General features: G+C 36.0%; 1 protein-coding gene across 1 annotated transcript in view; it reads left to right on the plus strand.

Moving 5' to 3' along the window:
- Window positions 1-25,197, plus strand: part of OLA1 (Obg like ATPase 1) — a 94,378-nt gene that overhangs the window by 29,017 nt on the left and 40,164 nt on the right. The window contains exon 5 of the mRNA XM_083865113.1: window positions 14,852-15,027. Within this exon, the coding sequence (XP_083721239.1) occupies window positions 14,852-15,027 (176 nt within the window). The remainder of the gene's footprint in view (window positions 1-14,851; window positions 15,028-25,197) is intronic.

Below are 25,197 nucleotides of genomic sequence, written 5' to 3' on the forward strand. Positions count from 1 at the left end.
AACTTAGTGGTCATTGGCAGTTTTATTTTCAATTTCAGTTGGACCAAGTGCTAAGTGAAAGGTTGTACATGGTGATTATGTTATGTTTGGTAAACAGACAAAAAGAAGTAAGCTAAGCATTATAAATGACTTAAAACATCTGAAAATAAAGATATTTGATTGCCTTCCATGTAAGTTGAAAACTTTCTTGAGCAAAAATTATGAATATTTTAAAACAAATCCCATAACTGCTTTATCTCTTTAAAAAGGTATTTGCAGTGGTAACTGACCTAGCTTTGGAAACCACTAAGGATTTTTTAATATTGTTCATAGATAATTGCTGTAATCTCTGGTCTTTGCAGGAGATGATACTTAAGGTACTCAAGATTTTTTCCCATGGTGTTTCTTTCTCAGATTGCTAGAATAAAGTCTGTGTTCATCTCAGTTGATTGTACATAGAAATAAACAGTTTACATTTTTAGTTGATGCATAACATTTTTATATGCTTTACTTTATCTTAAATTCCAGCTTCATCCTTAGTTAAATTTTGTGGTTGTGTTCACATACAAACAGAACCCTCCCCTGAGAGTCTTCACCTCAGATCTTCAAGTAGTGCAGTGTAAGCAGCTGTGTAGCTCTTGTCATGGGCTACTTTGCAAACAGTGAAAAATATATGAAGATAAATCCTTAAATAAATTGTGCCAATTTATTCCCCCCGAAGATTTTCATCATCATTTCTTTTACAGTAATTTTTCAAAATAACTTCACCAATATATTAACTCTCAGTAAGCTACTACTCAATAAATCATATATTCAAGATCTTCTAGTTTTATGGGTTATTTTAATAAGTTTCTAATTTTTAAAGAGTTTTTCTTTGAAGTAGTGTCAGAGTATGGTTCAGCTGTGCCGATACCTAGGAGAATAAGGTCAGCAAAGGGGGAGGAGGTTGTTCTTTAGTCTGTAGGATAATAAAATGTGGCATTTTATTAGTGCTGTAGAGAGGGTCTCAATTGTGGCCACTCTTTCAGTTAAGTAACTGCTTTGGGACGCTGAATATGCATCTTTTTCATTCAAATAAAGTAAAACAATTAAGTGTTCCTTCCTCTACAAATGTTATAAAATATAATGTATATGTTAATTTCCCTTATTTCACTGTTCTTAGTGGATAACTGGGGCTTGGGTGCAGGTGGGGGCCTTCTCTTCTCCCTTTTAAGTTTGATGCATTTTACAGCAGTTGTTAAGCACCAACATCTTGCTGCCAAGTCACTAAATGGTGATTTTTTTTTTTTTTTTTTAAAGTAAACTTACTGCTCATTCTGTAAAAATCTATTAGTGGCATTCTGACATATGGGAAGTTTGAAGTCCTCTGAATTCTTTAGTTACCTGATAATAATAACATAGCAGTGTATAGTAGTGTATAGGTGAGATTTTAAAACATTTGAATTTAGCTTGTATTTAAGGTTGATAAATATGAATAAAACAGCCTAGGGTTTTAGGTGAAAATATTTTCAAATTTAAAGCTCTTGTGCCCCAATGGGATTATTTCAGTGGTTGACTGAAACATTCAGGAGAAATGTTTCTTTAACTCTAAACAGAGGGAATTGAGCTGGGAATTTGGAACAGAAAAAGGAAAAAATCCCCAACTTTAAACATCCCTCTCGTTATGATTATCATAAAACTAAGCTTTGCTTCAAGATTTTAGCCAATGCTGTGTTTTCAGAATTTAATGGGTATTTATTTTCTGAGTAGTAAGTGATTTGTATTTCTTAGAAGATGCCTATAATGAACTGGATCTATCAATAAGTAACTCATTTGCAGCATTATTGTACTCAATCATGAGAAGTTTAATTGCAGTTTGCTTCTATCATTTTTCTTGACAGCTGCTGAAAAAAAATAATGTGCTAGATTTGGATTTATACTGACTTTCAAGGAGGAGATATTTGTTCAAAAGCAGTCAGGGAGTGCAAAGATCCATGCCAATATTCAGAATTCGTATTTCCCTTGAATGGAAGGTTGTGATAAAATGGTACATGGTGTGTTTTCATTGCCTGTTGAAAGACTTTCATGCAGTTAAAATAAGCATTTTGATGGTGGTTGAATTAAGAGTTTTTGTCAGTCTCTTCTCATCATGGATGATTAGACTAAAACGTCTGCTTGTCTTGACTTGAGATCACCACAGCTTCAGATAACATGCTTTGTGATTGAAGGTCGAAATATTTTGAATTCTAATAGGCTGCCAGATGAATTGCTTGAAATAGACTGTAAAATTTCAAGGCTTCCTTTTCCATCTGCTGTGAAAAGAACCATTGGGAATGGTTGAGCTTGATGATCATAGAATTACGGGATGGTGATTCTAAAACCCTCAAAGGGAAGTTGCTATGGAGATCTAGTTCCAAACTGTGAAATGATTCACCTCTGAAAGGCTTCAGGGTCTGAGAAGCTGAACACATCATTGTTCAGGTGGTCATTGGTTAGGAAATTGCTGGTGCCTGTGTAATCAGCACTCCTGTGGTAGTTAACGATCTAAAAAGGTTTGTTCTGAATGATGTGGGACAACAGCAATGTGCATAAGATGGCTTCTCTCAATCATAGTTTGCTCAGCCTGGTGCTTGTAAAAATATAGTGAGCTAAATGGCAGGGAGACAAACTGCTTCATTGAGGAGGTCTTTTAAAAACAAAATTCTTTTCTGTGATGGATTTGACATCTAAAGTAAAAGAAGAACAACTGTTTCAGCTTAAAAAGCTGTGGTTAGATGTTGCAAAAGTATCATATTTATATATTTATTTTGCAAGGAGCAGAACAGCGGGGCTGCATATTTGTATTTGCTTGCAGGCTAAAGGAGTAATACTGTTGGAAATAAAGATTTCTACCCAGTCACACCTCGGGAACGTAATGAAGTAGCCTTGATATATTCATATTACTCTTCTTCCATTCCCTCCCCCCGCACCCCAGTATTAGGGCTTACAAGACACTCTGCTCTGGCAGTCGTGGAAAAAACACCCCGTATATCCAGGATTCAGGTTAATCAAAGTGTATGTTTTCTTTCTTAGTTTCTAATTTGTGTGTTTTGAGGGTAGGAAAAGGGAATAACTGGCCAGTGTTTGCATACATGCATAAAACAATGCATTTTGTCAACTGTTGATAAAATTTGCCAGCAGATTCTTAGATTGTTTGAAAACTCCAACATACACACAAGTATTTAATGTACTTTTTCAAGGAGATCAGAAGTCATTTGCACAGTACACAAGTAGTTAGTGACTGTACCTGTCTACCTAATTCAACATTTTCTTCCCCATATGATGCTCAAGAAGACTGAGTTACTATTCTTTTCATACTCAGTATCACCCTTTCACAATCTCTTAACACAATCTCTTAATGGTTTCTAGCAAAGAAGACGCCAGTGGCTACTAGATGGTGCCAGATAGTTACAGAACACGATTGATATGTTCCACAATACAGTTGCCATTTAGGTAAAATGTTGCTAGGAAAAAAAGTGAATATTCAAGGGCTAGGGATTACTTTACTGAAATAATGTACAAAATGAGTTCTGTACTTCCCATGTGGTGGGCCAGCCAATTTAAAGCAAGCAATTTATTAATTTTTTGTTGGGTTTTTTTTTTAATAATTTTAAAGGAAGGGACTTAACATCCAAAAAAAAAAATTAGTATCGAGTTTTACATGGTCAGCTGTTACATGAAGATTTGAACATTGAACAGAAAATGTTGCAAACCCTCTTTATCAAGTTTAGCATCTGAGATAAGATGCAAATTATATATTACCTTGTGTTTTCAGTATTTCAAATTCAGTTCTAAAAAGATCATTTGATATTTCTTGTAATTGCAAGCCTGTACTGTTATGTGAGGTACTAAGAACTGTGACATCTCTTAATTTGTAGAAAAATAAACATGTGAAAAATAACGAGCTCTTAACCTAATGATGCAGCTAAAGCTAATGATATATTTAAAAAATGATTGTTACTAACTTTTATTACTAGAAACCCATAGGCAGCACTCTTCTAAAATTGGAATTGATTTGCAAAGGATACACCTGGATTAATAGTATTGCTTCTTTTGCATTAAATTTGTTTTACCTTATGAATGTGGGTCAGAATGGGCTGATGGAAGGCTTTATGATGAAGCACATTTTTATAAGGTAAATTTACTGAGAGGCATTTTGCTTTTGTTTTTAAAGCTATTTTATTCACTTAGCAACACTGCACTTCATTACAAACTTATATAGGGCATATGCATACCTAGTGGCACTGCTAAAACAATATTTGCTGATCTAAGTCTCACCAACTCTCTTTTATTATGCATCAGCTGGTCTTCCCTTAAGTAGGTTTATTCCTCCAGTCCTCTGTTGTGAAACAAAATAGATTTTTAAAGGAGAAACATTGAGATAATGGAGAATAAGGTTCTTTGTTAACGTGTGATGGACTGAGTTTACAACTCCATATAAGTACTCTTCTTCTAAATACTCTCTTTTTCTTCCAGTAAACAATGACTGCTGTGTAAACATAGCTTTCTTTTCCCTCCCCAGTCAAATTCTATAGTCCATTTTTATAGCATTTTTGTAAGGCACTGCAAGGAATATTGACAGTTTTATAGGAGTGTTGTTTTATCATAACAAAAATGTCATTTTAACTTTCAGAATATTTGAAATCTTCTTGAGTAACTAATTTCTTGTTGCTGAAAACTTCTTACTGAGTTTTTTTTTCTTGGTATTTATATATCTTAAGTTATTGCTGTAATGCTTTTGAAGAGAAGTTGCTGTATTGAAACAATTTTACTCTTTGTTGTGGGTTTCAGGAGGATTGTAGCTTTGCATTGTGTGCTGAATTGAACTGCTCATTCTCTGTTCATTATTTTGCAAAGGCCAAAAATCTCCCAGGTTGTTGAAGAATGTGGAATGGGGAGCTGAGCTATCTCTGTGCAGGAGTCTGAGTGGGCTCAGCAGAGTTTAGTGGCTTGGACTTAGTTGTAGCATTAGGAATTCAGAGGGTTTCAGTATGAGTACAGTCATGGGAACTGCTAAGTAGTGCTATTTCAGACCCAATAAAAAGTTCAGAGCTCAAGTGGGTTTTTTATGTTACTGCATCTTTGACATAATCAATCTGTGACCCAGATAAATAGTCCCTGAATAATTAAGATGTTTCCTATATATCTGGTCATTCAAGGCCAGGTAGAACTGCCCTGTGGGTTTCTGCTAATGGCTGCTAGTTGCTGTTCATGATCTCTGTAGATATATTGTCTTAAAAACATAGTTATTACTAGCAATTATATTTTGTTATGGTGACCCTCAGAGATTCCAGATAAGAGCTTGACACTGAGTATTCCTAAAGACAAGACCAGGATGACTGACCTTCAGAAAAAAGGGATAAAAAGCAGCATGGGAGATAGGGTGTTTCTGGAAGTAGTATGAATGCACAGTTATACATATAGGCATATTTCTATTTTCAAAATGGTTTCTGCTTAGGAACCATGTTTTTGTACAGTGTAGATTCTGTCAGATTGCAAATATATTCATTTCAGTCTACTTTTGAGTAGGAAAATTGTCTGGGTATATGGTACACAGAGACATGTTTGAAGTTATCCACTGATGTTTGTGGCCAGACCTTCCTGTGTGCTGCTGCAGAACACTCACCAGGGAGGGGAATTCTGTGGAGAATTCCCCTTGTTCCTGTTTGCTTCTCTTTTCATGACTTAAACTCACAAAGGAAGTGTTTTGGTCATTAGAACAGAAAGTAATGTAAAACAGAATGGGACTGAGCTCAGGGTGACAAGAGCACTTGTCTCTGAGCAAGCACATGCATTCTCCAGGTATTTAGGATTTTGACAAGGCTAAGTTCCTAATTTCCCCCTTCTTCCAGTTAACACACTTGTGATTTGTAAAAATTTGAACAAAGAGACTAGTTTTTCTTAGGGAATTTTAAACAATTTATGTGGCATGCCAGCCATCTCAAAAAGTTTTACATTGAGTGCTACCCTTCCCAAGGTGTCTTCTGATAGTGAATCTGTGTGAATTACCCAGGTAACATGTGTTGCAAGAAAGGAAATTAAGGACTGTGTCCCACTTGTATCCCAGCTGTTTGGTGAACAGTGCAGTGATATTATTTAAAATACGTAATCAAGGGCAGTCAGAGCAAGCCCTTGGCAAATGGAGAGACAAAGGGCTCAATGATTCATTACTTCAGCTGTCAGATAATGTCCTTTACCCAGTATGACCAACTTGATAGCAAATCTCAGCAGGTTTTGCTTGTGGAGTGATGACTACAGCCCAGTGGAGCCAGGAGGAAAGAGCAGCGGCAAGTAAACACATTTTACATCTGAAATAAATCACTAATGTTTGTCAGACACACTAAAGAGTAGGAGCTCTGAAGCAGGATTTTACAGATAAGCTTATTGGAGTGACTGTCTTGGTAACAACTTTACTCTGATAAAACTGCTTCCATCAGGAACTGGATTGTGGTTTCTTCTGCCGGCTCCCATGTCCTGAAGTGAATTGCTTTGCCTCAGTGTTTCCCGGGGAGATTATAATTTTTATCTCTGACCTTGTGCAGTATTCACTTGACGAGTACTTTTATGCAGATGTAAATTCTTTGTATGCTTAAGAAGTTGATACTACAGTCATTTAGAATCCTGTATTACTTCTCCATGCTCTCATTGTGTGTCTGCTGGTGCAGAAATAGACGTGCCCTTTTTTGTCAAATACTCCCAATAGATTTGATATTGAAAGGGCTGCCATTCAGCTGCAATTTCAGACTTTTGGGGAGCAGTTTGCTCTCTCCTGACTGGTGTGGTATTAGGGCTCAGCAGGGTAAATGTAGCTGCTTGTCTTTTATATAGGTAAGTAATGAATTAAGTCCTAATACTGAACCAGTCAAGAAAGCCCAAAGCAGCTGCTTTTACCATCCTGTGTCTGTATAGCCATATGGTACACATGAACTGCAATGTTGTGTTCAAAGTCATTCATGCTGCACCTAATATTCTGAACTGGTTTTTTGTTACTAAAAATCAGCTAAACTTGAGAATAAAAACAAGTGCTTTAAATGGAAATTAAAACCTTTTCTTATATTTTTACGATGCAGGTAAAACAAAATAATTATTGCTGGAGTGACTGCTTGCATTTAAAATAAATTTATACACATTATTTTAAAAAAATCTAGTTAACTTTAAAATATGTAAGTTTTCTTGTCATTTAGGGTTCTGTGAAGCTGATCATCAAGAGGGTTGCAAATCATTGGCGGTTTCTATTTTCAGAGTTCCACATCCCAGAGTAATTTGCTTTAATTTCATCCAATTTAACCTATACTTCACACCATCACCATTCAGCTTTAATAGCTATGTTCTATGCATAAGAAAAGCAGATAAATGTCCACAATTAGACTGCGAGTGATTACAACTAGTTAGGGCTTTATGAAGACAAAACTTAAGGGGCTGTAGCGCAAAACAAAGCCACAAAAGATGTCTGAAAAAATTCTTTCTTCAGAAGTCAAGGTTTACTACAGCATTTTATTTAATGTTTTTTGTACTTGATTTTGCTTATGTTGAAGATGTAGGCAGGTGCACCTTCTTCAACTGAAAATTATTCTGCTTAAAGAATATTAGCTTTGTGTTACAGGTGATTAATTTCACTTGAAATTAGCTTGTAAGGGAAAACATGCTAAGCCTACTTTATTTTTGGTTCTTTGTTAACATGTGCTTTAAGAAGCTGTAAAATCTTGATTCTGATGGTATTATTTTGTCCTTCTAATCATAGATATGCATAATAAAATGTACTATCATCGAAGTTTAGTACATTCTGTAACGGTAAATATACCTGTATCTCAGTCAGAAATAGCAGTATCTTTTACTGTTTAAATCTTTGGAATACTGATGGTAGCATGTCAAGCCAGTCCAAGTATAGATATTATTTATAGTTTAATTTTGTTTGACACTTCTAGTACTGTTTTTTCATAGCTCAAAGAAATACCCGACTTCTAGCTCCCCACTCAGGTTACTGTATTTTAGTTTGTTTTGTTCTCTCCCCATTCCCACCAGGCCAGATAGATATTATTGCTCATTTATTTCAGGGCTTATAACAGGGTCTGTGTGTGTATCGTGATGTGACATGCTCGTCTGTGCCGAGCAGCTTTTTGATAGCAGTCATTGAACGTATGTGGGAGAGGAAGTGCAAGTACCAATTATTCTCTAGGTCTGGTTTGTGGTGGTGTTATTAAACATTCCCTTATAGTTTATTGACAAAAAACGCTGGTCATTACCCTAAATACCAATGGGAGTTTCAGCTTGTGATGCAGTTCAGATTCTGATCAAATTTTAAATATCCCCCTTAATTACAACATAACATGTACAATACACTGCTTACCTTTTGTAAATGAATGCAAGATGCCAGAATGCCATTATGTGAAGCTTAGTGTTAGCCAAATATTTGGTTACATTTTACTTTAAGGGTAAAGATAATTAGAGAAATGAAGTGACTGGTATATAAAAGATAAATTAATCTTGAAGATAATAATTAATTTCCATAATTGCAATTAGGAGCAGAATAGGATAACTTTAGAAGTAGTATTTTAATTTGGATGTTAGCATCTCAGTGGCAGCTTGGAGCAGCTAGAAACAATAAGGTTTAGGCCATAGGCAGATTCTTCGTTTTTATGTCGAACTAGTTTTATATGCTATATCATAAAACTTTCAGTCCAATCAGCAACTACATTTAAATACTGCAAATTGTGGCAGCAAAACAATAATTCTGCTGATTAGCCCCTTTCCATTTCTTGTAAGTGAACTGTTTATGCTGTTGAGTACCTTTTGAAAAAAGAAAAAGCCAAAACAGCCTTGATTAGTCAAGGAGTAATTGGATGACTTGATTTTAGCAAGAGAATGAATTGGTTGATGATAGCCTGTAACTAAGTGTAGTGGTTCTGTTCAGATGAATACATAACATACAGTCATCAGATCTTGACAGGTATAACATAAGCAATGCAAAATTTTCTGGAGGCTGAGAGGTAAATTTTGTCAAAGGAATTTTGAAGCTGATTTTTGAAAGAAATGGGAAGAAATGTGCATGCCATTAGATGATACCATTTAAGTGACATTCGTTATGGCTGTCCTGTATACATATTTATGTGCTTTTATTTTTGCTTGTCAGGAACAAATCTAGACTGTGTGTCCTGGCTGCCATCAAGACCTTTCAAATTGACAGTTCCTGCACTTCCACAGGAAAAAAACACAGTCAAGTTTCACATCTTCTCCATCCATTTGTTCTGTTTTCTGCAATTTTTAAGCCAATAATTTGAAAGAAATGTGCAGAACCAGCTATTGCTGCATTATATCTTTAATGCCATTTTAAAAATTATTTTTGGCCTGGCACACTTGGACCCAAACAGCCCAGATAAAGTGCTCAGCTGAAGATAAACCCTTCCCCAAAACTGAAGAATATTTCAAGTTTGAACCTAAGGGCAACACAAGAGGGAGCTAGGTGTGGCAGTGATAATTTCCAAACTCCTTAGTAATTTCAGCTTATATCGTTATTTTGGGGCTGTTAGCTGGCAAAAATGAATCCCGCTCCTGTATTATGCTTTACCATTTTCCTGTCTAAATACTTGTTTTAAGAGCAGTATCTGGATACTGCTAAAATGTTATGGGAATTTACCACAGCAGATATTTACTTGCAGTGAGCTTGATGTTTCTAACTCTGTAATCTTTGTTCTTGTACACTAAGGGAAGTGACAGGGTTTTTTAAAGGTAGAGTGCAAATCCATCAGGATGTTATTGGAGATAATTTGAGAAAAGGTTTATATATATAGGATACTTAATATAAAAATCATGGTTTCTGTTCAACTTGCTGTTGAAAAACTTCTGAAAAAATTTTAGTTTACCTCTACTAGGATATGCGAGAGAGATGCCAGCAAAGTTATAATGATTTCTTTAAATAATGGAATTACTGATTAGAGTTTCCCAGTTGACCTTCCTGTTACTGCTGTGATTAGCTTAGCTGTTGGCAAATGCATGCTTCCTTGGGGACATTCTTGTGTAAGTCTATTTTATGTATGTATTTTTTTTGCCCATGTGGCAGATTGATTCCTTTTTCCTCTTACAGTAGTATGCCATGGTTTCCTGTAATAGAGGGCAGTTCTGGAGCACAGGCAGTATAACTCAAGGAAGCAGTCAAAAGTCCTCAATATTTGAGGACCGCTGAGGCCTTATGTTTTAAAAGCAAATGCATTGGTGAAGACATGGGAAGTACATTGGATTTTCACTATATTCATTGGGGAAGGTCGTTTTCCATAGGTCATAGTATCTTGAGAACATAGTGGTGTGGCTAGTTTTGGAGATGTTAATTGTAAATATACTTTTTAATTAGTGTTATTTTAAAATAAATAAAGTGGTTAGATCAGTTTGTTGTTAGCTGAAATTCCAAAATATCACAACAGCTTTTTTTAAAGATGAATTTTTTAGCACAACTTTGAAAAAATTGATTTCTTAATGAAAGCTTTGGAGGCTAGACCACAGAGCTCAGCTGCCAGTAGCCTGGCAGGTGTGAGTGCACCACAGAGGATATTGTATGAACAAGTTGCTAACCTTTTAAACATCCCTCCTGTTTACAGAAATTGAACCTCATTATGTCAGTAAGAAGACAGACATGGCTTGTTTGAGGTTCACCAAATTTAAACACGCCTCATCATCAATATGGGCTTTACTTCTGACACATGGCCATGTTTGCAGTATCTTGTTTTACAACTATCCCCTTCTAGTCCTTTGCTTCTTCACCCAGATGCCCTGTTAGTATAATTTCGGGGAGCCTTTGCTCCCTCATTTTTCTACCAAGCTCTCTCAAGCTATAATCAGCTTGAAATCAAAAGAACACTACCAAATGTCTGTTTTTCCTTCTCCCCATTATTTTTCTCACAGATTCTGTTGTAATGAGAGAGCAGTATCTGACAAGCCAATCTGAGGAGTTCTTTGTCAATGTTTGCTTTTCATTTTTCTTCTTCAGTGTCCATAAACTAACTGGTATTGGAGTTTTTTACCTGATACTTAAGACAGTCTTACCTGTTCCTTCAGAAAAACAAAATTCTCATTTGTTTACTGTCATCTTGTATCTCAAGACTCACCTGCCATTTTCCCTCCTTCTTCCAATTCAACAGTTTTTAGTTACATCAGGCTGCTTTTCTACATAGTGCATAATATCAGCCACTAGTCTAGTGCTACTCAGCGTTCATAGCCTTGTGTCCACCTTGTGCATGATGTTCATTGTACAGCTGTTGCATTATCTTTATCTTTTATTGGACAATAATGGGATTCTTAGTACCCCATTTGTTGTGCTTTAAAATAAAGCCTTTGGGTTTTCTGTTTTGCTGCTATGTATGCTGCAGGGAGGGTGGGGCTATCGTACCATCTTCCCTAACAAAAGAGGGGTAAAGGCCTTGCTTGACAGAGGGATTTCACACAAAGGCAGAAAGACAAAATAATAAGTGGCAGTATGCTGCTAACAATATTTCAGGTAAGATTTGTAGATTAAGATTATAGTACTTATTTTCATCATTGAAAGTTGTAAATAATATGTACATTTTCTTGTATATCTTTATATTTATAAACTCAGTTTTACAACTCCATTTTTTTCTACTACTTTGCATTTTTATATAGGCATTTTTAAAAATCAGATACTGGGTAAAACGTTTTTGCTAGTTTCTCCCAGCTGTACTTTTTCCAAGAGATCTCATCTCTTGCCCAAAGCCTGATTCCTAAGGTTCCCACCAGTTCTGCCTTGCTGTGACTGCATGCAGCTCTGCAGACCAGAATTGAATTCCCTACAGTGCTCAGTGTCATTTGTACCAGACCATCACTACAAAGCAGGCTGGCATAATAGATTGAGATACATCCCACATGGATATTGAGACAAAGTTAAAACTAAGGCTCTTTCATCATAGTGGTGTCACTCCACCTTTTCCTTCCCTTTTTCTTGAGTATCCCTCCTGTCGTGTCTCTAGCTAAGGCTGTTGGTCAGAGCGTGATCTGGTTTAGGTTGATGACTGAAGTGGACATTGAGAAACTCTGAACAATAGATTCACAGAAAACTCAGTGCCTGTTGGCCTTGAAGAATCTCTCATTTGTATGAAGATGTGGACATTACTGCCAGTTTGTTCTTTTGTTTATAAAACATCTTCAAGCTACTACTTTCTTGTGCACTGTGTCTGTCTGAATGAAAATTCCTCTAAGTGTAGAATTGGAAATTTAAACTCAAAATCCATGGCTTTAATGGAATATACAGCTAGTGTTCATTCATTCCATGAGAAGAGTCAAGCAACCCAGTGAGGAAGAAAGAAGGCTAAACTGTTGCCTGTAGTAGGAAATCATCAGCTCAGTAAGAGGGGCTTTTTACCCAAGCAAGCAACTGCCTGTGCCAGACACAGATCTCTTGTCATTGTGTTGAATGAACTGCAGGGTGGCTGCTGACACAGGCATGACAGAAGGAGGAGACTTGAAGTAAACAGGCAGAACTTTGTAGAGTCCATGGGTTAAGGTCTTTAGTGGACTGGGAAGTGAGCAAAGGTGAAGTTGCAGGGTCAATTTTTATAGGGTGGAAATACACTGAATTAATTTGGTTTGGAAGAATAAAGAACAATTTTTGTAAAAAGGAATGGGAAGATGTGAAGAAATGAAGCTGTTGTTGAAGAAAACAGAAAAGTATAACTAATAAATAAGCTGGTTTTGTTGTTACTAGTTTACCTTACACTTGCTTTTTCAGGAAGGATTAAGTCTTCCTTAAGACCAAAACAAGCTGTTTACTTTACTTTTTATTTTTGTATTTTAAATGCAAGACCTTCATGGTCATGCATCTTTTCTCCTGACTTAACAGTATGGGGATTTTTTGTTGCTTTTAAACCCATGGACACTAGATGCAGAAGGATGTGAGAATGTATTATTTACATGGTAATGGACGCTTTTTTTCCTGATACAAGAAAGAAAGTTAAACCTTTAGCTGAATGAATGTTGTGTATCTGTTGAGAAGGCTGAGGAAAGTAGACTTTTTGTTTATCTGTGTGGTGACCTCTTCCTACTTCTACCCTTTTTATTCAATGTTTTCCTTGTAAATTAAAACAGAGCTGTTAAACTGTTTTCTAGTGTTAGCTCATCTGAGCAGCCTATATCTCATTTGGTCAGGTGTGCAAGTAAGGATTTATAGAAGACAAGGTATGATATGTTCTTCAGCATCAAGATTCTTCCTTGATTGTCTAGCATTGGTATAGATTAGTGTGGAGTGTTTCCATTTAACAGAGCAGCCTGTTCTCCCATCATGGCCAGCATCAGATTTGGATCTATTGCTGAGGTAATTTTGGTTGTACCTAGGCAGTTCATGGATCTACTTTGGAGAGAAACAGTTAATGAAAGAGGAGGAAACTTCTGATGACCACTATTTGAAAGACTATTCTTAAGTTTATGTAAAAATCATTTTGATATTTGATTATGAACAACATTTTAAACCTGTGTTCCATGTGCTCTATTGATATAAGAGCTTTGTTGCTAAAACCTTGGGTTTTGGTAAGTTAAAAGAAAAGATGAAGTTTAAGGTCTTCAAGGTGGACGATGACGAAGAACCCCTACAACTTTCTGTATATCCATTAAGGAATTGTGTGTTGTTTACCCTGTTTTGTATCTCTTTCCATACAAGAAATGTCTTGAATTTCTTTCCTGTATAAGAAATCTGTTGATTTTAATTTTTGTAATGTTCAAATAACATTTTTCCATGGCTAATTTCTCATGTATATCTTTAATGTTACAGTTTAGGCATGTAAATACCCTGAAAATTGATCCAGGAAGAAGTAATAAACTCTTTTTAATTGTTAATATTTTTATTTTTAAAACATGTATTGATTTTTTTGGGGGACTAGGATTTTTTTTTAAATGATGCTGCTTATCTGATAATTTCAATCCTAGCTGAATTACGTTGCCAGATTGTCATCAGAAGGGCATGAAGTCAGCACACATGCGTCAGTAATATCTGGTTGTTTTAACCTTATGTTTCCAGTTGGCAATTTGAAATTATGGCTTCAACTGCACTTTAAATATGTGATAATAGCATGTGTTTCTAATAAGGGCCAGCACCATTTTGTTCAGATACTGTGAATGGTTGTCACTCATATATGACAAATGCACCTTCATCTGCTTCTTTGATGGCCCCCTAAAAACCATACCCTCAAATCAGGCCGATGAAATTAGCTGCTGTGTAAATTGTGTGTCTGAGTGGTTCATTATCTAATCACCGTCAGAACCACAGTGATAAAGTAGATTGAAACAGGGACGAGGTCTGCCAGATGATTTCAGGCCTTTTTTTCTAAGCCCTGTTTCCCTTGGAAACACTAAGAGTCGTTCAGAACTTCAGAAATCTTTGTCTATAACTTCATTTCTTAATGCATAAAATTGGGCAGCCTGTGAGGTCTGCCAAGGTGATATTTAAGGTTTTCTTTCCATGATTCTTGTAATCATTACTGTGTGTATTAAAATGTTCTACAATGTTCAGTTTAGCTACTGTGTTTGCTACTTCTAGCTTAGATATTGTTAAACACACCAGCTACTTTCAGGAAACACCTCTGGCCGATTCCTTTTGTAGGAGAAACTCTTAAATGCTTTAAATCCTGTCCTGAAATGGCAAAGTGCTATGCTTTGCATATATGGAGAGGGAGCTTTGGATTCTGGAGTTGATGTGTAAATTAACATACTAAACCAGTATGATATAAAACATTGCACAGGACACTTGTACATGGGCGGGACGACCATGTGGCTTTTCAGTTTGACTCATTATAGTATGTTCTAAATATATATTTTGTGTCTTTTTAGCTTAATAGTTAATTTAAGTGTTTTTTTGTTTTAGGAGCATTTGAAGATGATGATATCACTCATGTTGAAGGAAGTGTAGATCCTGTTCGTGACATTGAAATAATACATGAAGAACTTAGACTTAAGGATGAGGAGCTGATCATGCAGAGCATAGATAAGCTTGAAAAAGTAGCTGTAAGAGGAGGAGACAAGAAATTAAAACCTGAATATGTAAGTACATGACCTATAAAAGTAAATCATTAATTCTTCTTGGTATTGAATTGAACTATTTATATTGTTGGGTTGTCTTATTGGTCCTACGTATGTAACACAAAACACTACTACTATTGTTATATGTATTTTAAAGTAATTATTATTACGAGTTGAAAAAATACTAGAATGACTGGCTGTGCTCTCAGTGTAGTATTTCATAGATGTAGCTAAATGTAACTTTAGAAATGTAACTGTTTTGCTGGCAGAGATTTGCATGAGAATGGCCAATCCTTTGTCAAACTTACATCAATGTCTAGTTCTAATTCAAAGTTACTTCTCACTTATTCCGGCTGTTAAGTTCTACTATGATGCTGATATTAGTATTCCTAGAGCCAGCAAGTGAATGTATTTTTTGATGTGAGTTTAGTGCATGCTAAATAAAGATTGCTAGTTGAAATTAATTTTAGAATGTTGTTGAGGAAAGCTGCTTAAATGAGCTCAGTTATCACAGGGTAATAGTGGTGTTTCTTTGTAAATTAGTAATGTAAAATAATTATCAACTTCAAAGTATATTTTTTGCAAACTGTTATTTTACTGCCACTTGACTTTTGAGTCCCCTACATTTTGCCAGTAGTCTAGTTATTAATTTTTCTTTGTCATTAATATTCTATAAATATTTCAGGTGGTATATAAAATGTATTCTCTAATTACTACAGCCGTTTATTACTGTGTAAATAGATTATTTATGTCTAGCAAGTATGTATTAAAAAACCCTTGGTTTTCTCAGATGGATTTTTTGATAGTAAGTAGTAAGAAAAACATCGTTATATTGGTGCTGCTAGGTTAATTTATCAGTATTGAAGTGCAGTGAAATTTGTTTGCCCTACCTAGTGTTTGGAAACAGGAGCTGAAAGTTAACATCCCTTTCCAAAATATTCAGCTCCATGATGCAGTGTTAAAAAGCACTTTTTTGGTAGCCTCTGTTGGTGAAGAACTAGTCTTCATGTGGCATGAAAGGTATTTTATTTCTTGATTCATCTAGGCCAGAAAAAATAGCTATTGTTGGATGATTTAAAGGCTTTCATGTAAGTCCAGAGAGAGAGAACCTTCATTTAAGAACCTTCATTTAAGGTCTTATCTGTCATGCAAACCCAGCCCTGGGTACATGTGGGCAGTGATTTTTATCTTTTACAAAAGGTTTCACACGCTTAGAGGAACAGTGCAGTTTATGCCTACAGTTTCAAATAGCATCCACACAGTATTTCACCTTTTAATTCATGTTAAAGAAAGGAGGAAGCAAAAATCCTGTCCGCAGCGAATTCAAAGTTCATCCTAAAGCTAAATTTTACATTGGTATGACATGATGAAAATGAGGAGTGCTGTGGTGCTGTTCTGCCCCAGCCTCGAGCTCTTCTCACTTACTTTGTTGTGTGGCTGTCTTTGGAAACAGCTTTGCTCAGCTCCTTGTGGTGGAACGTTCCTATCTGGTTTTTGAGTGTACCTCTCTGGATGCTTTGAGGATTTTATATCATAATCTATGTTCTTCCTGTGCGAAGGAAGAAGTTGGCACCTTTGTGATTACAAAGAATTATAACTGAAGTGTGTTTTAAATAGAATTTGTAATAGTGATCTTGTAACTTAATGGTTGGTAGGTACAGTTGTGATTGTATGACAAGAGTTGCTCTTAGTTCTTTTTTAATTACAGGAAGTTGGTATGTGTTTGAAAACAGAAAATGTCAGATTATTCTCAAATTAAGGGAGACACCAAATAAAAACCTCAAATCTAGAAGTTCAATTAAAATTATTTAAAGAAAAGTTTCAAATCTTTATTATTAATCTGTCTTTACCCAGCTTCAGTTTCTCATCCATTTCTTTGCCTCTTCCTTCAGTCTCCTTACTCTTACTTCACCTGTAGTTCACCGGTCAAAATGACTTTGTCGCCTGGTATTTGTAACATACACTTCCTGTCATTTGTTGTGCTTTTTAAATCCTGTTTTTATGAACACATGCACAGAAAACATCAGGTTCTCAAAGTCATGTTGCTCTGCCAGTTGTGTTCCCAATAATAGCTGTTACACATGACCAGTCTCAGCTGAGTTTGTCAACAACAATAGAGGTTTCAAAGGCTTGAAATTCCTTTGTTTCGAGGGAAGGGGTGGCTGAACAGAGTGAGGAGGCACCAATTAATGCTTCCGTTGAGACAAAGGCTGCACGTAGGAACTATAGTCACTAGGAAATCTCTTCAAGGAAGTGTTGTGGGGCATAATGCCTGTGAATCTTGCTGATCTTGGACCTTCTTGCTTGTCTTCCCTGTGACAAGTATGCTTGCATTGTAATGTATATACACTAGACTTTGTGAAACAGACTTTTCTAATGGTGAAGGCTTGTGAAAGCTCTTTTCTTCTCCTGGTAAAGCAATCCTTAGGCAGCTTCTAGAAACAGGTTTGTGTAGCTGTGAGAATATTACAGCAGCTCTTGGGCATTTCCAGCCACTACTGGACTTCAGATGTTCATCCACTGGGTTGTGAGGCGCTCCTGTACTGTTTGCCCTGCCTCTTTTCCTTTCATGTTTTGTGTGGCAGAGAATGCAACCACATTGCATTCTATATAATATATTAAAGTACAATATAGCAGGATTGACCATGCAGTAAATGACTTACAGGTCTAAGAGGGAAACCATGTGGGAATAGTGACAAAAGGAGTTAAAGATTATGCCTCCTTCCTTAGGTGGTAGCCAAAGGTTAGGAGTGCATTTTGGCTGTTTGATGGTCTGCACCTCTCAAATCCGTTGCATTCTGCATTTAGCTTGTCTGTCACAGAGAGACTTCCCTGTCGAGCACAATTAGTAATGTTTCCATGCAGCTTTCAGCTACTGTTCAAGTCTTGCTCTTTCCAGGGGGAAAGAAAAAATCACAAAGAGACAGTTTGGCCTTTTCTCCAAACAGGTTGTCTCCAAAAAAAAAAAAGAGCGTGGGACAGGACTGGGAGAGAACTTCTCAGGATTTGCCTTTTAAAATTATTTGCCAGTATAATACACAGCTGTTGCTAATATCCTGGTTTTATCAATATTCTACTGTAGCAGAAATGTGGAACAAACAGCTCTTATCTGTGCACCGAGTGTTCCTAGTCATTTTTCCTTTTGGGAAAACTAGGAAGTTATGAAAGCAAAAACGTGGTATTCATAGATTGTTTTGGTTTTGTTTGTTAAGCATGATGCTAAAATTTTAGTATCTCTCTTTTTTATTGTTTTCTTTCCCCCATTCCTTTTGGAACAATTCAAGGTAAAGATGCTTGCGATCTGGATTCTCAAAAATTTCAACTGGTTGAGAGTTACAGAAGTCATTTGTCTTGTTTTATAAATATGAATTGTCTGCTTTAGAAGATTCACTTTATCAGTAAGCCACCACAATTATAACTTGGTTGTCTGAAATCTCCAAAATGTTTAGGAGGAGAAAAATAAACAATTGTGTGTGTATCAGTTGACAGTAGTTAAATCTGAGATTTGTACTTGGTTGTCTGCCTTCTGGCATGGTGTTCTAACTTGTTAATTTTAATTTTTCCTCTGTCTAAGCCCACATTGCCTACAGGTGTTAAATCCACCTTTGTGCAGTGACCTGGCTTGGCAGTTGAATAGTGTTAACTGTTTGTCCTGCCTCTCAGAGAATTGATTTCTCAGTCCCCTGTCAGCAGAAATAAAATAGCTGACTGTCTTAGGGAGCCATCAATGAAATAATTTTCAAGTTCTACTTAAAAATCAATGGCACAATATGGTCCAAGATCACCAAAATGTAATGTTGACATATGCTTGGAATGGCTTCCTTTACACATGTATTTCCTGTTTTGCAAATATTCCCACTGCCTTCTCAGAAATTAATGTCTGCTATTACTAAGGAGTAATAAAAGGATTAGTCCTTCAGACTTGATATACCTTTAAATATTATTTTGGCTATAAGCTTCTAAAGAGATATTATAGAATAAAAATACTCCTGTTATTTGCATGTATTAAAACAGTGCAAATATAATTTCAGAAAGCAATCAGAGTACTTTTGGTTTTATATTTTAAATCTGTCTAGTGCTGGTATATGCAGAGACTTGAGATAGATATTGAGTTAAACTTTAGTGTTAGCTTATTACTCATCTGTCATTTTGGATAGCAGGGGATTTCAAAGTAAAATTCAAATATGTATTACTTTATTAATCAGAATGTACAATTGATAAAATATTTTTTTTTAATTGGCGTGATTTTTCCTGGCGACAAAAGTATTTAAGTTAATACCATCTAAAACAGTTAACTGAACATTATTGCAGGATTCTCTTCCAATGTCCCTCCAGCCAGATTCAGTTATAGTCCTTAGAAATTGATAGCTCTGCAACAGATAGCTATTCCTTCAGCCATTTGTTGGTGCCCAAAGTCTTGAATTCCAGCAAACAGGAATTCTTAAGGTAACAGTATTGAGGTCTACATATCTGACTACAAGGGTATTGTTTGTATTTGAGTTGATGCACATTATTGATGTTAGTGGTATGAAGACACAATCTTTAGGTCAGAATCTATGTGCACAGTGTTTGAAGTTCCAATTTTCAATTGAAATGTGGCTTCTGCAGTAGGTCAGGATCAGCGTTCACTGGATTTAAACTTCCAGTGTTCAGTTGAATGGAATGCTTTCACAAGTCTCCATTGTAAAGTCTGTCATTTTAAAAATAAGATTAGTTTATCAAATCAAGCACGTTTTGTAACAGAAAAAGCAATTGCAGTTATGAAAAGAGCAGTTAGAGACTCCTTTTTAGTGTAATGGTAGCAGAACCATCTAGTTCATATTCAACTTAAAAGAAAGGCATCAAACTTCATGCTGGGCAATGACTTAATAACGAATACTTACACTCTGATATGGTCATTGTGTTTGTCAGCATATATGTACTATGAAGAGTAAAGCAAAATCTTCCTAATGGTAGTTTAAGTAGCTTAAATCCCTTCCATTCTCCTCCCTTACATTTAACGTCTTCATTCTGTCCTGAGAATATAGTAACTGTTTGAAAGATGTTCTTTTGTTCATCATTTGTTGTTAAAATCACCAATATGGTGTGGGAGATACTTGGCATACATCAAAGAACTGGTAGATTCAGTTTCTTCTTATTACCAATATATACTGGATGAAAATCTTTCCTTCCTGCAATATTCTGATGAATGGGATGGTGCCAAGCAGAATTCGCTGACCTCTTGCTGCAACCACTTGCCAGAGTTCTCACGGATGGATGAACTCTTATTTCCTCTAACTGATGATGTCAGTTGGGAATGTTCACCTTTCTTTCATTCCAAGTTGAAGAGAAATACAGGGATAAATTGTATAAAATTTTTTGCCAGTTTCTTTGGTGTCCTTTTGTGAGGAGAGTTTGAGAGGCCAGTTTATTCCTCAGGAGATGGAAAGAAAGGAGCAGTCTATACTACACTGTTGACATACTCGCTGCTGATGGCTTTTACAATTGCTAACTTAAATCACAGGGAATCAAGAAAATATTTATATTCTTAATGCATATAATTATGCCTAAAATCTTGAGTGGACCATTTACTGTGCTTAATGTGGTATTTAGAGGAAATTAAAGTTCATTCTGGAGAACATTTTGATTGTAGTGTGGCAGATGTTTGTGAATTGATTGGTAGTAAAGCCTGACTTAAAAGTACATAATGTGTAAACACACGTTTGGATTTTTTTGGTATTATCAATAGACAAAGAGAAGTCAGGGCTTAAATACTTTCTGTCAAGGCTGATCTTTCCTGTGTAGATTTGACAAGTAGCTTAAAGTAATTAATTTTGTAAAGCATGCCTCTCTGAGTATGTCTAGATCCAGGCCATTTTAAATTGTATGTGCATATGCCAAAATAACACTATATAAAAACAGCAGTATTCTGAAAAAGACACCTATTTCATTTGGCTCAATTCACACAAATCTACAACAAATGCATTCACACATTAATTTATTTGGAAATTTTTGTGGATTGGTTAATCCAATAAAAAAAGTTCTGTGTGGCTCTGCGAAATATATCTCATTTTACTTTTCAGTGCAATTTCCCTGTTCTGAATTTCTGAACTGCTGGAAATAATCACTTGTAGATGGACTGCTTTCTGTATTCTTGCTTATTCCTTTGAGAAGCCACAAGTGACTGAGTTGTTTCATGTATAATGCTGTAGAGCCTACAAGGATGACCCACACAGGAGAATCTGGGGATTATTGACATGAATTACATTGCTTGGAATGCCTGTAGAATGTTTGGGTGAAAGTGCTTGTTGTGGTTCATAAACATTATTGGCATTTAGTTCTAAGTGAATCTTATATCATGTAGAGCTTGTACTGGCGCTGTGAGAAGGTATTAAATAGAAGAAAGGATAATACACTTGTCCTAAACTCATTACTTGTCCCATTGTATTTTTATTAAAGTCAGTGAGCAAGAGAATTGTTAGAGATTAGACACTGTTTTGTACCACAGAGGAGCTCATTGTCACTCCAGTTGATGCAGTACCTGGCTTGTTCTCTTTCCTGCACCCAGCTGCTACAGCTTATGTAAGCACATACCACAGTGAAAACACATGATCTGTCCTTTTCTTTAAGCTGCAAAATTTGTCTTAATTGTCCTTTAAAATACCATTGTTTTTAAACAGTGTTTTTAGAATAAATTCTTACTATATCACTTCAGCCTCAATCTTCTAAATCACCAGAAAACCTCTAGGAAGAGCAGAGAGCTGAGGCTATGCTCAATAGAAGTGAAAAGATTTGATTTCCGAGGAAAGCTGTGAATAGAAGGACTGTGGGCTCGGTGCACTCCAGACACCTCATGTTAATAAGGAAAATTGTGTGTACTCAATAAATTGCTCTTGGTGCAGCATAAACTAGCTATGAGTACCTCAAATAGCATTGTTCTCTGTCTGTATCTGAAAAGCCATTTTGAAATTTTGAAGGCCAGATGGAATAATAATTATCCAATTTGATCCCTCACATAACCCAACTTAATCCTTACAACTGTGGTTAAAATGGAATGTATCTCTTATGGGAAAAATTAACCTTTATTTAAATATTTTCTGTCTAGGGTTAAATTACTTTAACTTGTATAGGCTATGCCAGTAATTAATTACCTTTACTGTTTAGAAATAAGACACAGCTTTAGTCTGTATTTGTCAAGCTTTAGCAGTTGTTTGATTTCTCTATGCTAGAGCGAAAAACCCTGTATAAAACCCTGTGAGGCTTCTGTTATATATATATATAAATATATATATAAAATGCAATAAGAATAAAAGCATAGAATTTAAGAACACCAAGTCTTCATGTATAAGCACTTTCTCAAAACCTCTGTTTTTTCTCCAGTTTTTCATTATTTCAGCAGAGATAAGTGTAGAATTACTCCCATTGGACACTAGGCTATTTATGTACTCCAGTATAGTCTTCTAGTTACAGTACAGTTCATTTGCTTGTGACCCTCCAGGCTTCTCAGTCACTCTGGCAAAGGGAAGTCCTCTATTGGTAAATATTGTATCCACCCTCCCTTTGTCCCCTGCCCAGCAGTGTATGAACTTCAGTGTTTCTAGTGAAAGCATCGTTTGCTTTCACTAAAGCTGTAGGGCAGTTCTGCTCCCTACATAGGTTTCTGTTGTTAGTAATTTACTATTCTCAGAATGTGTGTGTCATTAACATGGCCTTTTTTGGCTGTTGAAAGATGGTAACCAGTGAAAGTCAGAGTTTGTTTGGAGTGCTATCAGAAATACACACACTGGGGTTTATATTTATTGTTGTATTCTGAGATCTACTCGATAGGCGGTGTTGACTCCATTTAGTATATGCAGTGATTTATTAAAGAAATACCTTTTGCCACTGAGCCAGATCCTTAAGGGAAGTCAGGATATGTTATTTATGTACTACCACCTTCATTACTGATACGCAATGATGTTGGACTTCGGAATGAAATTAGAGGAGCTAACTAAGAGCTGCAGATAATGTTTTAGGTACTCCTTGTACCTCGTACGATCCTTGTAGGTTATCCAAGCAGCAGAGCAGTGTAAATGGTAGAATTTTAGACAATTGAAACATTTTAATAAAAAGTATTTAAGTGCTTTTGAACCTTTTACATGGAGATGGTAAGCTTTTACATCTTGGAAGTTTTGAAGGCAACGATTAAGGTGCTGCAAAACACTCTATATTTCCCTTGGTGGGGGGAAAGACCCTACAGTACTCATAGTTACTCTGTAGTAGTGGAGACTTTTGCACTGCCTGCAGGATCACAGGGAATTCACTTGCACTTTGAAGTGTGAAGTGATAATCCTCACAACTGCTTATTTCTTTATTAAATTTGCGGAAGTTAATTACATGCCCTGGTAATTTACAACAAAAAAAAATCGCAATTCTCTGATGCCAAGTAGGCAAGTGAGTTTTCCAAGCTTCAGTTTAGTCCCTCATGCTGTAAGAAGAATTTGGCATTGGCACACATTATTACTATCATTCATCCAGAAAGTCTATTAATGTATGCACATTTTTCTATAAAGTAGTGTCTCATGAGCAGGTCTTGGTAAATCTGCTATATGCAATTTACATGTATTTCATTATTTTATACTGCTGGACTTACTGTGAATGTCCTGCTTAGCATCTGTGGGTTGACTACTTGTGGTCTTTGGAAGATGAGAGCAGGATGTAATTAAATTGCTGTGTTTCAATGGCTAAATATACTGAGTATTCGTATGTGCTAAATATATTGCCATGCATATAGTCAGAAATTAGCTGGTTTTTAAAACAAAGATATTTGATATTCATTAAGTTTGCTGTGTTTCATATGCCTTGACAACTGTAAACAAATTGGAATTTGGAGGGATTTTTGGTGGCTTTCAGAATGGCTCTTGTTACAGTGTTGCTAGCTGGAAAACAAGAGTACCCCTCTCATCAAAGAAGGCAAAGTGGATCATTCTACTGGTGACAGATTGACCTCAAAGTGTACAATTGGGGAGGCCAGATCTTATAAAACAAAGATGATTATTGCTCTGTGTTCTATTATTAAGCATCTCAAAGTTAACTTGAGTAGTGATTAAATGTGTTTAAATGACTGGTACAGTAAAAGAGAAGATAAAAAGATCAGGTTATATTATTTCGTCAGTCCTAAATAGAAGCAAATAATTTAAAATTATGCTCCATGAGAAATAACCCAAAAATGTGCTGTTTGAATGTTTGTTTAGAGTCTTGGGGCAGCTGAGTTAAAAAGAAATATGTGGGAACGTGACCCTTTCTTCATATTGTCATTTCTGTTTAACAATTTCTTGTTAAGGAGTTAAGTCCCATTTCAGTGGAACATCACCACTGATGCAGGGGAATCCAAGTTCAGCTGACACGTTTTTAAGTTTCTGGACTGTCTACCTTACATTCTGCATGGTGTGATGGTGTGACTGCTGCCCATAAAGTCCATCAGAGAACTTCTTCGTGTCTCACTGTTTCATCAGCTTCATACAAGAGTGCTACATTTGCTTACAGATTTCCATCCTTTTATCTAAAGAAATTTTTCCAATGCTTTGCCAACTTGCCTATAAAACCAGAATAAAATTTTGAGTGTACAGCTGTCAGTTCTCCCCAGCATATAAAGCTGAAGGTCAGCCTTACCTGTGGAAGTTGTCCCTGTAATCACTCCTTTAGAACATTAGTTGCAAACAGCACCAAGTCAGGTATGTAAAGGAGAAGTTATTAAAATTAGGTCAGTGCCAAAATGGATTTAGACTGTGTGTCACTATAAGAATGTGGAGGAGAGGTTTTGATTGGCAACTCTGTGCTTAGATAGGATTTAGAAAGGCCAAATTTTATTTGCTGTGTTGATGCTTGAAATTTTCTGGAGGTTCCATGTTATGTAGCTCCCCTTACAGTGTGATTACAAAACATTTCATTTCTGCTTAAGCAGAAACTTAAAAGTTTGGCTCTGCTGAGTTCTGCTATAGTGGTTTCTTTCTGTTGATTTTTATTTACTCCAATCTTTATGTAGCAATGCATTGCTATTGTGGGAGAAACTGTAATGCTGAAAGCCGTGTGGTAGGTGCCTACAGAACTAATCCAAAACCCAAAATAGTGTGTAACCAGAATTCCTTCACTGCTGAACAGGAATCTTGGTGATTGTGTTGATTTTTATATATATCTATGTAAAGAGAAGCTGAGGATAAAGATCTTAAGTGA

This window comes from Zosterops lateralis (assembly GCF_965231275.1).
Source record: "Zosterops lateralis genome assembly, chromosome: 7".
Classification (NCBI taxonomy): domain Eukaryota; kingdom Metazoa; phylum Chordata; class Aves; order Passeriformes; family Zosteropidae; genus Zosterops; species Zosterops lateralis.